The 17148-nt window shown below is 38.1% G+C and overlaps 1 protein-coding gene across 1 annotated transcript in view; it reads right to left on the bottom strand.

Annotated features, from left to right (window-relative positions):
• LOC128059613 (ankyrin repeat domain-containing protein 26-like) overlaps positions 1 to 1938 on the bottom strand; it is a 50724-nt gene extending 48786 nt beyond the window's left edge. The window contains 1 exon segment of the mRNA XM_052652024.1: positions 1709 to 1938. Coding sequence (XP_052507984.1) covers positions 1709 to 1938 — 230 coding nt within the window.
• Positions 1939 to 17148: the final 15210 nt, after the last annotated feature.

Raw genomic sequence — 17148 nt, 5'->3', positions numbered from 1 at the left:
CCATGTTGTACAATATATCCCAGTAGCTGGCAGGATTTTAGTTCCCCCACCAGGTATCGAGCCCTGGGCCCACAGCAGTGAGTCTTAACCACTGGGTGACCAAGGAACTCCCTAGATTCCCTTGACTTCTGAAAAGGCTGAAAGTTGTCAGAAAATATCAATCCTCAAAAAAACTCCTAAAAAAAAATTGAAAGTGAGAAATCATTTTTATCTGTGCCACATTCCTATTAGTGCCAAAAAGACAAGCCCTGTCTGCTAATCCGACTAGCCTATATACAGCTTGATCTACAGAGAATTTTAAAGTGTTTGTGTTGTTAAAATGTTAAATCAACATCCAGCTTTCTTTTCTTTTGTTTCTTTGTGTGTGTGCCAAAATCCAGGAAACCCCAGAATTCTTACTTTTGAAATCATTCTTAGAAAGGTCTTTGGGGTGGGAGGGAGGCTCACAAGGAAGGGGATATATGTATACTTACAATTGATTTATGATGTTATACAGCAGAACGCAACACAACATTGTAAAGCAATTATTCTCCAATTAAAAAAAAATTAAGGTTAAGAAACAGTAGAAATAGAAAAAACAGAAAGTCTCTGTCAGCAGATAAAAAATGTATAAATAGGAATCTGAGTTTTATTCTGGTACTTTTCTCACTGTGCATATTTGAAATGTTTGATCCATACTCTACCTGAAACTTTTTGGTGAGATAAAGATTGAGTTACTTTTCTCTTTTACCAGGTTATTTCTACACACAGTTTATCATGTCTCATAGAAAAGGTCATCATTTTCAAGTTCTAAAGTTTTACATACATCTGGGTGTTTGGGCATTCTGTTCCATTCATTTATCTATCTTTCCAGTCGTTAGTAAATAAACACTTTGTGGGCACTTATAGCACATTTTGATATCTAGAAGGGCAAATCTTCCTCTATTATATAAAACTTTTAATTTCATCAGAACACTTAAAGATAGTATATGTAACCCAAAATCTTTAAAACCATGAAATGTTGATTTGCTTTAAATATAGAAAGACCATACATCCTAAGAAAATGCCTTCCTAGTCAAGGACACAGCCAGCTTCCAACTTCAAACCTGTCTTCTAAGGTCCTTCAGCAAAGAACACATATACTTAAGTGTACACTGATATAAAATGGATATTGAGTTGTATCTGAAGCATTTTTAATCCAGAAGTTGATTTGGCATGGGAATTATTTTGCTCACTATGCAGTTTTCTGTAATATATAACCTTATGGCATAAAAATGTATACATTAAAAATAAGATATTGACAACATCAGAAATATTTCCACTGCCCTCATCCACAATAGGCGATCCATGAAGAAGTACTTTCATAAATCACATGAGAAAAAATGCAAGAGCAAGAAGGTTCAGAAGATTTCTTGAAGGCTATATAACTTGAGAGCTTTTACTCATGAGTACATCATGCTAACCCATGCAAATAAAAAGTAGGAGGAAGAAAGGAAAAACAGATGCTATTCATGTTTCATTTCATTTCTGTGATTACCAACATGCAGTTAAATGACTTCAAAACTATCAGTAAAGCTCTATAAGGGGAATAATAAGTGGGTCCAAAACCAGCTAAGGCCTTTTGCTGCCTATAAAGTCTGCGGGGTGCTGGATCCCAGGAAGGTATCCAGGAGCCTTGGAGGGGAAACTCACAGGAGGGATCTCTGCTAGGCCCTTCCACCCCGCTTACCTCTTCATCTTGTCCCTGTCGTTCAGGCCATTTTTTCCAAACAACAGAACATGCTGCACTTTGGCTACGTTGCCCACAGTGGCAGCTTTGTGGATCTTTCTGAGGTCTTTGTCTCGGATGCGGTACCCGGGCTGGAAGTTGACTCCATGACCGCTGTCTCTCACCGGGTTGATGAAGGAGCCAAAGGGCGACACACCCTTCTTACTCCCAAAGCCAAAAATCTTCTTCATCACAGAGCCAAAGGACTCCAAACACCCCTCACCTCTCCCTCGGCTCTTCACAGTCCCCTACACCCAACACGAGCACTACAGGTAAGCCAGAGCTGTCCCGCCACAACCTCCCAGCTGGGAAGCTCAACGGTTTGGAATCTTTCATCCCAGAACGATCGTTGCTAAGCAACACCTCTAAACACATTGTCCATGTGCACAGAGGCCTGGCGTGCCAGCCCACTGCTCATATGCAAGAACTGTAAATTCATTTCCTGAAAGAAACAAACAATATCAATAAACCCTTATCTAACCTAAGAAGGAAAGAGAGGAAACTGAAATACAGAAATGAAAGTGACATTTTAACTGTATAACTGTCAAAATAACTATAGTCTCCAAAGCAATCTACAGATTCAGTGCAATTTCTATCAAATTACCAATGGCATTTTTCACACAACTAGAACAAAAAATTTTACAGTGTGTATGGAAACAAAAGACCCCAAATAGACAAAGCAATCTTGAGAAAGAAAAGCAAGAGCTGAAAGAATCAGGTACCCTGACTGCAGACTACTCTGCAAGCTTCAGTAATCAAAACACAGTACTAGCACAGAAACAGAAATATACTGAATGATCAATGGAACAAGACAGAATGTCCAGAGAGAAACTATATACCTATGGTCAATTAATCTAGGATAAAGGAGGCAAGACTATATACAAAGGAGAAAAGACAGCCCCTTCAATAAGTGGTGCTGAGAAAACTCAACAGCTACATGTATAAGAAGGAAATTATAACACTCCCTAACATCATACACAAAAATAAACTCAAAATGGACTAAACGCCTAAATATAAGACAGGTCCTGTAAAACTCAGAGGAGAGTATAGGCAGAACACACTCTGACATAAATTACAGCAGGATCTTTTTTCATCCACCTCTTAGAATAATGAAAATAAAAACACAAATAAGCAACTGGGATCTAATTAAACTTAAAAGCTTTTCCAAAATGCAGGAATTCATAAACAAGACAGAAGACAACCCACAGACTGTTTGCAAATGATGCAATTGACAAGGGATTAATCTCCAACATATTCAAACAGCTCAAAGAGCTCAATATCAAAAAACAAACAACCTGATCAAAAAATGAGTATAAGATCTAAGTACACATTTCTGTAAGGAACACCTACAGATGACCAAAAAGCACACAAGGGATGCTCAGAAAGGAAGCTCTGCATCACTAATTATTATAGAAATGCAGAAATACTATAATAAGGTATCATTTCACACCAATCAGAATAGCCACCATCAAAAATATACAAACAATAAATGCTGGAGAGAGTGTGGAGAAAAGGGAACCCTTCTACACTGCTTATGGAATGCAACTAGGTACACCCACTGTAGAAAACTCCATAAAGTTTTCTATAAAAACTAAATATAGAGTTGCCATATGATTCAGCAATCTCAGGTCTGGGCATATATCTGGAGAAAACCATAATTCAAAAAGGAACATGCACCCCAATGTTCACTGCAGAACTATTTACAATAGCCAAGACATTGAAGCCACCTAAGTGTCCATCACCAGAAGAATGGATAAAGAAGATGCGGTACACATACACACACACACACACACACACACACACACACACACACACACAATGAAAATGGAATATTACTTGGCCATATAAAGAAATAATAATGTCATTAGCAGCAACACAGATGGATCTCGAAATTACAATCCTAAGTGAAGTAACTCAGACAGAGAAAAACAAGTATCACATCACTTACATGTGGAATTTAATACAAATAAGCTTATTTACACAACAGAAACCAACTCACAAGATCTCAAAATCAAATTATGGTTATGAAAGGGGAAACATGAGGGGAAGGACAAATTAGGAGATTGGGATTAACATATATACACTATTTTCTAGTAGTCATGTATGGATATGAGAGTTGTACAATAAAGAAGGCTGATTGAAAAAGAATTACTGCTTTTGAACTGTGGTGTTGGGAGTAGACTCTCAAGAGTCCTTGGACTGCAAGGAGATTAAACCAGTCAATCCTAAAGGAAATCAATCCAGAATGTTCATTGGAAGGACTGATGTTGAGGCTGAAGCTCCAATACTTCAGCCACTTGATGTGAAGAGCTGACTCATCAGAAAAGACCCTCATGCTGGGAAAGATGGAAGGCAGGAGGAGAAAGGGGAAAACAGAGGACGAGAGGGTTGGATAGCATCGCCAACTCAATGGACATGAATTTGAGCTAATCCCACAAGAGACTGGAGGACAGAGGAGTCTGGCTGGCTGCAGTCCATTGGTCGCAGAGTCGGACACGACTGAGTGACTAACACTTTCACTTTGAATATGGAAAACTTAACAGTGCTGATTTTTAAATCGCTTAAGTTAGCTGCAGAGAAAATACTTAGTATCAAAAGTACTTAGATACTACTGTTTAAAAGTAGTATTAATACTACTTAAAAGTAGTATTTTAAAAATACCATATAAATTTTCATCATACACACAAAAATATTTCCCTTTAATAAAGATTTTCTCATCATGTTTAATGAGAAACAACTAAAATGTCATGAAAACAGTCCAGAAGGGAAATTTTTACTATTTATCTTTCAGATCATTTATTTTTTCTTCAAAATCTGTACATATTCTTGTGATGTTTTCAAAAGCAGGTCCTGAGACAGATTTGACCCATCTGTAGCTCCTAGAGGAGACAATCCATAGGACTCAGATTCAAATTCAGCAGCAGCTGGAAAGAAAAAAGATTACATTCTTTCTCTAAAATACTTGAGTTAACTCAGTATTAGTAAAAACAAACAAACAAACAAACAAAAAAACCCCAAAACCTGATATATTTCTAAATGCTCTGAAAAATGAAATATATCTATAAATGACAGAAAACAAAATACAAGATTACAATTATATAATCAGCCTACAGTCCCACATGTGCCTGAGTATCAGAGCTTCTGGCTTTCTCATTCTTCATTCATTTATTCAATAACTATCTGCTAAGGTGCCGTGACAAACACTGGAATTACAAGATGAAGGTGATCCAGTCACCCTGAGAAATGATAATGCCATAAACTTTAAAAATAGATGAACAGACAGTTTCCATATGGAGTCATAAATACTAAGACAGGTATACAAGATGGCACAAGGAACACTCAGAAGGGACATCCGGCTTTGTGTCAATATTGCCAGGTTTTGGTGGAGGTGCTATGGAAGTAGCTACCTGAAGGACAGGAAAAAGTACAAGAGTCAGAGGGGAGAAGCACGTACAAAGACCAGAGGTGAGGAAACGAATCTGTGGGATCCTACACAGTCTGGCTGCTAAGGGGCAGAATAAGGTGATAAAGAGATAAGGCCAACTGCTTTGGAAGGACCCAAATTGATGCAGGTGTTTGGAGCCTTTCCTGAGGGCAAGAGATAAACTAGTGACAAAGTCAATGACACAGAAATTATAGTCACCCACCAAGTGACAGCTACGCAAACATGACTGCTTGAGTCTGGGTGTTCTAGCCTTAACCACTACCAGACACTGGAGACGTTGATGAACTCCATGCTTTCTGAGAATGGTGTCAGGGTGCAGATGGACAGTTCCACAGCAATGGCAGTAGTAGAGAAAAGATACAGCCAGAAATAAACAGAAATACATAGACCTTTTGAGACTTTTTTAAAAATTATGGAACATGGTGAATAAATGAGGAAGAAGAATATTTTTCACTATGACTACTCATGCTTTCACATTTTTCATTAGCTATGTATAAGAAGAAAACATTTAACATAGCATCTGTTATCCAAACAATGGAAAGAGATGCCATTTATTGTTTACAGTGTATTTCAGAAATTAATATCTAAATTTAATTCATACATTTTGGCAACATACCTTCTCTTAGTTCTTTAGTTATACTCCTGTCCAACTCCTGCCGCACCTGAAATAAGTCAAATATTATTTATCTTTAAGTTAAGCAAGAGATATTATCATAGGAATGTTATACAGCTTACCAAATGTGACATTTAAATAATACTTTTAGAGACTAGACCTAATTTGAAGATTACTTAAGTAGAAAAATAATCACGTAAATCAAAGAAAATGCATTCCTACTTATTCTGCTTATAAATAACAGAGAACCTATATATGGAACGTTAATCTGATAAAAAGTACAATAAATATCAGTCTGTCGAGTACACATAATTCCACAGAATTAGAGAATGACCCATGATCCTAGGAATGACCCACAAGATTACTATCTTTTCCCCCTAACAGCTCCTGCCCTAAATACACCTTTATTTTGATTTCTAGGTGAGGATCCTGTTCAAATGGAGGCAGTAGTCTGAGTTGAATGTTATTAAGGAGAACACATCTGCAGTTTTCTTTAAACTTTTCCATTTAACAAAAACACAGGACCTCTGGCCACTCCTTTGGCTGAAAGCCTTTATACTTGTCTCCGTTTTATATAATATGGTTCCACACAAAAGTTTTTTTTTTTTAAGAAAGGTTTTTACGTTGGGAAAATAAAAGAAACAAAACTTTTTTTTAAGGTATGAGAGTCATGATTTAGGCAAAGCTCATAATTCTACAAAAGAAGTAAGAAAGCCAATGACTTTCTTACTGAGTCCAGAGTCCTATGCCAGCTACTTCCTCAGATTAAGAAAAAACACATAGATTTTTAACTATAATGCAGAGAAAATGAATATGTAAAACCTTCTTACATAGTTCAATAATACTTGTGGCATGACATAACATAGTAGCTTTCTAACTAAATCATGTTTTAAAGCAAGAACAAGAATAAATTATTGTCAAACTCCTATATGTAGCAGTCAGTTGATATAGTTAATTTATAAAGCATATTAAAAAAAAAAGAAAACACATGACAGGGAACTTGAAGAAGAAAAGTTTCAAGGTGAGGACTTGTACTCCTACCCTCCTTATGAAAGGTGAGGAGATTTACCTAACTGGTGAGTACTTCTCCCAAAGTGCTTGCTTGGTTCCAAATCTCTACTTTGAAAAGATGTATGTGCCCATAGCACGGTGAACTTGGGTGTGCAGTAGGCAGCCTGTGTCTGGGATGGGGGTCAAGCATTTGCTTCCTTCCCTTAGGCCTGCATGGGGAAGTGTCTGACTTGGGATGAAGTGTTCGGAGGCCTGCTGTGACCACACAGCTAAAGCTCATCCTCCAGGTTCACAGCTCTCAAGTAGTAAGACCCAATGTAGATGCAGTGCTGTGAAAGACACCTTAATTGCTCTCCTACGATGGCAAGAAGCCAAATGAGAAAACAGGTTAAGACTGCATTTAACAAAGGCTACTTTTCCGTGCATCACAAACATCAGGAAAACACCATTAAAACTATAAGCCTGTGTGCACTGACTGAAATGGATATTTTAATCACAATGATTGAACAATGAAAACTGGTTGCAATTTAAAGACTCCCCATCATTGCTATCTTAGATACCATTCATCCAGGTGATATCAACATAGAGATAAAGCGAGAGTCACTTCAGTCGTTTCTGACTCTGTGTGGTAAAACTTAAAAGGACACAGTGTTAATAGTTTGTCTTAGGGCGCCCTCTAGCAGTGACCATCTAGTTAGCTTTCACTTCCTACTAATCTCATGAACTGCGCTCTAGAAAAATTAGGCTTTAGAGACAAATTTACGAACTAAATTTACTTTCTGTGATTTTGTGTTTTGACTTACTTGTCTAGTTTACCTTCCAATGACTTTCTAACTTCTAGTTCTACTAGGTAGAGTTGCTTATATTTTTCCAACTCTGCTTTATGAGAATCTTCTTGCAAAGTTTTCACCTTGGAGAGTTCAGATTCCAAGTCTTTAATTCTGAGTTCCAGCTGACTTCTTATGGAAGCATTATTCTTCTTTTGTAACTGCTCTAAGTTCTCCTGAGAGCTGCTTGTATCTAAGGTAAATTTTAAAAGATAACATTTTAAAAATAATCATTAACCTGGAAAATGATATCCGCTCCCTTTAGTTTTGAGCCAGTTTTAAAGGTTAAAAAAAAGCAGAAGTTTAAAACAATTATCATCAATGTGAAGTGAATTAAATGCGAATTATAAAATGAAAGTGTAATTATTGTTATAGTGGTGCATATATGATCTGATAATTCAAAGAACAAGAGGATCAACTTAAAATTTTAAAAATTGAACAAGACAACTTAAAAATAATTCAAGAGGATGGTACCAGTTCTAAACCACAATATTTTCTTTTCCTCCTAGTAGTCTTGTTTTATACCAATTGGTCTTATAAATGAAAGGATTCTCTAGTGAGAATCATTCTGATAGGTCAATTTGGTGATAACTGTGATGGAAACGGAAATATTTAAAGGGAGAAACAAGTGTCCCCTTCCTTCCAGAAAACTACCAAACCAACTGCTCTAAGGGTAGTAGAGGAAATACATAAGCTGTATAGATCCAAAACGTAATTTACAATGAGGTGAATTCCAGTACATGACAGATGAACAAATTAACCTGCAAAATAGGTTGACTTCCTTTCATTTCTCTATGAGATCCTGTCTCGCCCTTTCTTCAATCTCCCATTTATACTGCTCTACTGGACTTTGTTCTATCATGTTCATTTCTATATGACTTTTGAGGTTCACTGCTTCTTGCTCCAACTTCGTTTTATTCTTCTCTAGTTTTTCACATTTCTTTTGCATTCCTTTCACAGATAATAACTCCTCTCTAAGAACTTGATTTTTTGCACCCAGGTGCAGATATTTTGAAGATGCAGTTTCCAGCTCTGCTGTAAGATCATCAATCTGCAAGAATAAAATAATACTGTTTGGTAACGAGGCAAGTGGACTGAGCACAGCCTAACTCAAACCCAGGATCAAATAGATACGATGGTGTCTGTATTGTAGAATGTAGGACCAGGGATTACTCAGAGAATCAAGAAAGAAGTTCAAATCACCAAGAGGCACAAAATATATTCTTCACGGTCATCATCTTTGTCACAGAACATTTGCACTTGATTTTATACTCTTTTCTATTTTTTCTCCATAAAATGACTACAAGTCTCCTCTTAGTAGAATGTCTCTTACTCCTTCCCACTATCTTAATGCCCCATGTTTTAAAGAAGTTTGAGGGATACTGTATTGAGTTTTCTAGGGCTGAGTTAATAAACGCTTCCCAAAAGAAGATTGTGAAAATAAGACTTTCAATAATAAATCTTGTAAATATGGATCTAATCCCATAAGTCTTTTTCTGAACTATGAATAGTTTTTTTTGCTAATTTGAACTGCATTCCAAAGAAAAATAATTCAAAAAGTTAAAGAAATCCCATCTCCTAATAGCTTAGTGAGATGATTCATACATTTTCCTGAACAACAACAACAACAACAACAACAACAAATGCCTCATTTTGGTAACCATTTGTTACTTTTCTCAGAACAGAACATACCAAACAAAACAACAAACAAAATTTGCAGGAATTTCAGTGACACCGAGTTGCAAAGAACTTTCCTTTAGACAGAATGATTACTCGGTAAGTAAAGGTGAGTGGAGGTGGTGGTATTGAAACTGTCTACAAATTCTTTGACACTTTTCTCTGAAATTCCCTCCCCTTAAATATGTGCTGGCCTCAGTAACTGATTTCTACTGGACAGAGTCTGGGGAAACTGAGTTTTGTTCTGTGGGCAGGCCCACCCTTAGCATCAGTCTCTACGCTGCGAAGAAGCCCAGACCACATACTGAGCACCTTGCCAGTGCCCCCACTGACCACCCCCAACTAATGTCTCATCCAAAAGCCAGCTCCAACTGCCAGACATGTGCATGAACTAATCTTCAGAAGACTCTGGTCCCCACCTTCACGACATCCCAGCTGATGCCAACTGGAAAAGAAACGTGCTGGAAAAGAAGTTTAGTGGCTTCAATAAACAACACTGGTTTCGTTCAAAATCTACACTTAGGAAAAGGTGGCCAGGACAGCTGGCTTCTCATCCCCTCGGCTTCAGATGGGGCAGCTCGAGGGCTGGGGGCTGGAATTGGTGAAGGTGTGTTCATTCCCATGTCTGATAGTTGGTATCTGTGGTTGGCTGGACTTTGGTGAAGGCAGACAAGTGAAACACCTACCCTGAACACCTAGGCTCTCTTTGAAGCCTGGGCTTACTCATAACATGGAGCCTGGTTCCCAGGTTGAGAGCCAGGCAGAAGCTCTACCGCCTTGTCTAACCTCACTTTGCAGTTCACACAGCATCACTTTCATCATCTTCTGTTCAATAGGAGCAAGTCACTTTTACTTGGCCTATATTCTACCTGTTTTAGAGAATAAAGTTTTTAATACTAATAGGTACATTTAAAAACTAGCACAGTTACTCACTGGCCACAATTTTTTTATATCCCTTCCAATGAAAAATACCCTTTTCCCTGCCCATCCCCTCACAAGTCTCAGTTAAGTGGAGCAAGTCTACCAGACAGTTCATGAAGATCATTTCTCTTCCCAGTTGATACTTTTTATAGAGTAACCAGCATAGTCTACTCCTTCAGGGTCCCAGGATTTGTACATGTATTGATTTCATAAACATTTTTCTGTACTCGACCAAGAAAGTTTTATATCCTAAATATTTCTGGAAACACTCCCCCAGTTCAGGCCGGCATCAACTTTTTTTTTTTTTTTCATTATTAATGCTTTCAGATTCTTCTCCCTTCATTTATTTGTATGCCTTTCAAGTTCCACCTCCTGTAGTGTTTAGAGTCACCTGTCTCAAAAGCACATGTGACCATGAACCACACGTCAAATCACATTAATATCTAGACATCTTAAAGCGACACATGATGCTTTCATAATCTGACTTCTGCCTGACCCTCCACCTCTCACCCTTTCTGTCCTTTGCTCTGGAATCCTGAACCGCTGATGATGTCCTCCTCACCTGTCCCTGTACTGTGGACAAATATTTACCCTCTCGTGTGTGTGCTTCTCTCCCCGTCTTGCTACAGCCTTCTGTGCTCTCCCTCGCCTGCCCTCTGTTCCCTTGAACTGCATAAGTCTGCTCTCAAGCAGTATCTCTTGAAAAGCCATCCCTGACACCTTTTATCTACATTTTTCTTTAAACTCCAGCGTCTAGTACTGAGCAGGAGCCCCCCAAAATAATTATTGAATAAAAGAACTAAAGATATTTGTATGCCAGGGTGATTTTTAAGAGCTTGTCCTCTGCAGTCTAAGAGCCAAGAGGGTAGACATGTACATTCAGGAGATGAAGATACACTTGAAAAATCTATAAAGTCCTAAGGTAGCTACAAGGAAAGAGATACTTGTTTATTTGGGGAAAGACAGCTGTAATCAAAGACAACTTTACAAAGCAGGCTGAGTCTTAGAGAGTGAAAAGTAATTTGTTGGGAAAGAAGATTTCAATTTAAGAAATCAATTTCTTAAAAAAAAAGTAACAGGAATTTTATAACCTATGAATAATGTTGCAGTTGAAGCTTGGCATGTTGTTGTATAGGTCCAGTTATGAAGTAGAGAAGATATTGTGGCTTTATATATCTGTCCTGTATTTTGAAATTTTGTTTGGTTTCTGATTGTTTTGTTCACTGATGTTTGGATGAATTTGTGAATGAATCCTTGAGATGTTTGTGTGCCTGTAACCTGATGAATTCTGGTATTTCCCAAAAGGTTTCTTGAAGTTTGAGACCAGTGGAAGTATTTCTTAAAGAAGTAAATATTCAGCTAAAGATTAAGATTGATATAAGCTGTCATTTGATACAATGTTTTAAATCTATGTTTTAAATATTCTGTCTTTTATCTAAATATTCTAAGTAATTTTAAATAAACTTAGAGATCTATTAGCAGAACCAGACTTAGAAATGACATGAGAGGGGAACTGTAAAGATGGCGGAGGAATAGGATGGGAAGACCACTTTCTCCCTCACAAATTCCTCAAAAGAACATTTCAACGCTGAGCAAACTCCACAAAGCAACTTCTAATGATCTAACTTGGGCTAGCAAACCAGACTGTGGGATAGCTACCACGCGAAAAGCTCGAACATAAGACACCACCAGGACCGAGCACAGAACAAAGGACGGAATGGAATAAGCTGGCTGCAGACCATCCCCCGCCGGGGACAGGCAGCCAGAGCCGTAAGGACTGGAAAGGGGCAATTGCAGCCCCGGAGAGACTTTACTTACCTAACTGCAAGCAGGCTCCTTTGCTAAGACTTCTGGGGGTGCTGGACAGTCACCATCTGCCTCACGGAGGGTGCCAGCGGTCCACCCAGAAAGCTGAGCAGCAGCGACAGAAATGGTGACAAGTCGCAGCAATCATGCTCGCCAAACTCCTGAGCTACTCGGACCTGGGAAGGGCACAAAGCGCAGTCCCCGCTGAATCTGTGCCTCTGAGGGCTGCCTGAGCGCTGAACCTGAGCGGCTTGGACCGGGAAAGTGCACGCAGCCTAGGGCCGGCCCCAGACGGTTTCCGGCTGAACATCGTAGAGCCAGAACGGTTTGTGCGCCGTGAGAAGGGACAGGTCAAGCGGGGCTGAGACACTGTGTGCACACGACAGTGCTATTTGTTTGCAGCATCCCCCCTCCCCACAGCGCGACTGAACTAGTGAGCCTAAAAAACCAGCAAACAGAAGAAGTTAAACAGAGGGAACCACCTTGGAAGTGATCCCACACGGCCCACAACATCAGAGAAGGGCCAGATATATTTTTACTATTTTTAAAATCATTCCTTTTTTTTTTCTTTTTTTTCTAACTTTTTTTAAATTGTTAAGTCTTCTATTTCTCCTCTAATTTTTATTTCTATAACATACTATTACTATTTAAAAAAAAAGACTTTTTTTTTTTTTTTTTTTTTTAAGGCAAACACCATATATAGTCTTTGGATGGTTGATGGTGGTTTTTTTTTTTTTTTTTAAATAATTCTTTTTTTTTTCTTTTTCTCTCTTTTTTTTTCTTTCTTCCTTTTTCCTTCTGCTTCTTTTCTTTCCAACCTCTACTCTAGATTTTTAATCTTTGCTCTTAGGTTTTTGTTGTCAATTTTGTACATTTAAAAACCCAAACTTCACTACCCAAGTTTACCTGAGAGCGAGATTACTGGCTTGACCACTCTCTCCTCCTTTGGACTCTCCTTTTTCTCCACCAGGTGGCCTCTGTCTCTTTTCTCCCCCATCTCTTCTCTGTCCAACTCTGTGAATCTCTGTGTTCCAGATGGTGGAGAACACCTAAGGAACTGGTTACTGGCAGGATTTGTCTCTCTCCTTCTCATTCCTCTCTCTTATCCTCCTGGTCACCTCTGTCTACTTCCTCCCTCTTCTCTTCCCCGTATAACTCCATAAATACCTCTGAGCGGTCCAGACTATGGAGCGCACATAAGGAAGTGACTACTGGCTAGCTTGCTCTCTCCTCTTTTGATCTCACCACATCTCATTCCAGTTACCTCTAACTACCCCCTCCCTCTTCTCTTCTCCTTGTAACTCAGTGAACCTCTCTGAGTGTCCCTCAATGTGGAGAAAGTTTTCATCTTTAACCTAGAAGTTTTATCATCAGTGCTGTATTGATGGAGAAGTCTAGAGGCTACTGTAAAAATAAAACTGAAAACCAGAAGCAGGAGGCTTAAATCCAAAGCCTGAAAACATTAGAGAACTCTTGAATTCAGGGAACATTAAGCAATAGGAGCTCATCAAATGCCTTCATACCTACACTGAAACAAAGCTCCACCCAAGGGCCAACAAGTTCCAAAACAAGACATACCACGCAAATTATCCAGCAACACAGGAACACTCCCCTGAGCTTCAATATACAGGCAGCTCAAAATTATTCCAAAACCTTTGATGTCTTGTAACCCATTACTGGTCACTCCATTGCACTCCAGAGAGAAGAAACCCAGCTCCACCCACCAGAACTCCAACACAAGCCTCCCTAACCAGGAAACCTTGACAAGCCACTGATAGAACCCCACCCATAGTGAGGAAGCTCCATAACAAAGAGAACCCCACAAATTACCAGAATATAAAAAGGCCACCCCAAACGCAGCAATATAATCAAGATGAAGAGACACAGGAATACTCAGCAGGTTAAGGAACAGGAGAAATGCCCACCAAACCAAACAAAAGAGGAAGTAGGGAATCTACCTGAGAAGGAATTCCGAATATTGATAGTGAAAATGATCCAAAATCTTGAAATCAAAATGGAATCACAGATAAATAGCCTAGAGACAAGGATTGAGAAGATGCAAGAAAGGTTTAATAAGGACCTGGATGAAATAAAAAAGAGTCAAAATATAATGAATAACACAATAAATGAGATCAGAAACACTCTGGAGGCAACAAATAGTAGAATAACGGAGGCAGGAGATAGGATTAGTGAAATAGAAGATAGAATGGTAGAAATAAATGAATCAGAGAGGGGAAAAGAAAAACGAATTAAAAGAAATGAGGACAATCTCAGAGACCTCCAGGACAATATGAAACCCTCCAACATTCGAATTATAGGAGTCCCAGAAGAAGAAGACAGAAAGAAAGATCATGAGAAAATCCTTGAGGAGATAATAGTTGAAAACTTCCCTAAAATGGGAAAGGAAATAATTACCCAAGTCCAAGAAACCCAGAGAGTTCCAAATAGGATAAACCCAAGGCGAAACACCCCAAGACACATATTAATCAAATGAACAAAGATCAAACACAAAGAACAAATATTAAAAGCAGCAAGGGAAAAACAACAAATAACACACAAGGGGATTCCCATAAGGATAACAGCTGATCTTTCAAGAGAAACTCTTCAGGCCAGAAGGGAATGGCAAGACATACTTAAAGTGATGAAAGACAATAACCTACAGCCCAGATAACTGTACCCAGCAAGGATCTCATTCAAATACGAAGGAGAAATCAAAAGCTTTACAGACAAGCAAAAGCTGAGAGAATTCAGCACCACCAAACCAGCTCTCCAACAAATTCTAAAGGATATTCTCTAGACAGGAAACACAAAAAGGGTGTATAAACCCGAACCCAAAATAATAAAGAAAATGGTAACGGGATCATACTTATCAATAATTACCTTAAACATAAATGGGTTGAACGCCCCAACCAAAAGGCAAAGACTGGCCGAATGGATACAAAAACAAGACCCCTCTATATGCTGCTTACAAGAGACCCACCTCAAAACAAGGGACACATACAGACTGAAAGTGAAGGGCTGGAAAAAGATATACCATGCAAATAGAGACCAAAAGAAAGCAGGAGTGGCAATACTCATACCCGATAAAATAGATTTTAAAACAAAGGCTGTGAAAAGAGACAAAGAAGGCCACTACATAATGATCAAAGGATCAATCCAAGAAGAACATATAACAATTATAAATATATATGCACCCAATATAGGAGCACCGCAATATGTAAGACAAATGCTAACAAGTATGAAAGGGGAAATCAACAATAACACAATAATAGTGGGAGACTTTAATACCCCACTCACACCTATGGACAGATCAACTAACAGAAAATTAACAAAGAAACGCAAACTTAAAATGATACATTAGATCAGTTAGACCTAATTGATATCTATAGGACATTTCACCCCAAAACAATGAATTTCACCTTTTTTTCAAGTGCTCATGGAACCTTCTCCAGGATAGATCACACCCTGGGCCATAAATCTAAACTTGATAAATTCAAAAAAATCGAAATCATCCCAAGCATCTTTTCTGACCATAATGCATTAACATTAGATGTCAATTATAGGAGAAAAACTATTAAAAATTCCAACATATGGAGGTTGAACAACACACTTCTGAATAACCAATAAATCACAGAAGAAATCAAAAAAGAAACCAAAATATGCATAGAAATGAATGAAAATGAAAACACAACAACCCAAAACCTGTGGGACGCTATAAAAGCAGTGCTAAGAGCAAAGTTCATAGCAATACAGGCATACCTCAAGAAACAAGAAAAAAGTCAAATAAATAACCTAACTCTACACCTAAAGCAACTAGAAAAGGAAGAATTGGAGAACCCCAGAGTTAGTAGAAGGAAAGAAATCTTAAAAATTAGGGCAGAAATAAATGCAAAAGAAACAAAAGAGACCATAGCAAAAATCAACAAAGCCAAAAGCTGGTTCTTTGAAAGGATAAATAAAATTGACAAACCATTAGCCAGACTCATCAAGAAACAGAGAGAAAAATCAAATCAATAAAATTAGAAATGAAAATGGAGAGATCACAACAGACAACACAGAAATACAAAGGATCATAAGAGACTACTATCAGCAGTTGTATGCCAATAAAATGGACAACGTGGAAGAAATAGACAAATTCTTAGAAAAGTACAATTTTCCAAAACTGAACCAGGAAGAAATAGAAAATCTTAACAGACCCATCACAAGCATGGAAATTGAAACTGTAATCAGAAATCTTCCAGCAAACAAAAGCCCAGGTCCAGACGGCTTCACAGCTGAATTCTACCAAAAATTTCGAGACGAGCTAACACCTATCCTCCTCAAACTCTTCCAGAAAATTGCAGAGGAAGGTAAACTTCCAAACTCATTCTATGAGGCCACCATCACCCTAATGCCAAAACCTGACAAAGATGTCACAAAAAAAGAAAACTACAGGCCAATATCACTGATGAACATGGATGCAAAAATCCTCAACAAAATTCTAGCAATCAGAATCCAACAACACATTAAAAAGATCATGCACCATGACCAAGTGGGCTTTATCTCAGGGATGCAAGGATTCTTCAATATCCGCAAATCAATCAATGTAATTCACCACATTAACAAATTGAAAAATAAAAACCATATGATTATCTCAATAGATGCAGAGAAGGCCTTTGACAAAATTCAACATCCATTTATGATAAAAACTCTGCAGAAAGCAGGAATAGAAGGAGCATACCTCAACATAATAAAAGCTATATATGACAAACCCACAGCAAACATTATCCTCAATGGTGAAAAATTGAAAGCATTTCCCCTGAAGTCAGGAACAAGACAAGGGTGCCCACTTTCACCAGTACTATTCAACATAGTTCTGGAAGTTTTGGCCACAGCAATCGGAGCAGAAAAAGAAATAAAAGGAATCCAAATTGGAAAAGAAGAAGTAAAACATTCACTGTTTGCAGATGACATGATCCTCTACATAGAAAACCCTAAAGACTCCACCAGAAAATTACTAGAGCTAATCAGTGAATATAGTAAAGTTGCAGGATATAAAATCAACACACAGAAATCCCTTGCACTCCTATACACTAATAATGAGAAAGTAGAAAAAGAAATT

The sequence above is a fragment of the Budorcas taxicolor genome, chromosome 14 (genome assembly GCF_023091745.1).
Source record: "Budorcas taxicolor isolate Tak-1 chromosome 14, Takin1.1, whole genome shotgun sequence".
NCBI lineage: Eukaryota > Metazoa > Chordata > Mammalia > Artiodactyla > Bovidae > Budorcas > Budorcas taxicolor.
Note: the sequence above shows the minus strand (reverse complement) of the source record. Positions and strands in the feature narration are given on the sequence as shown.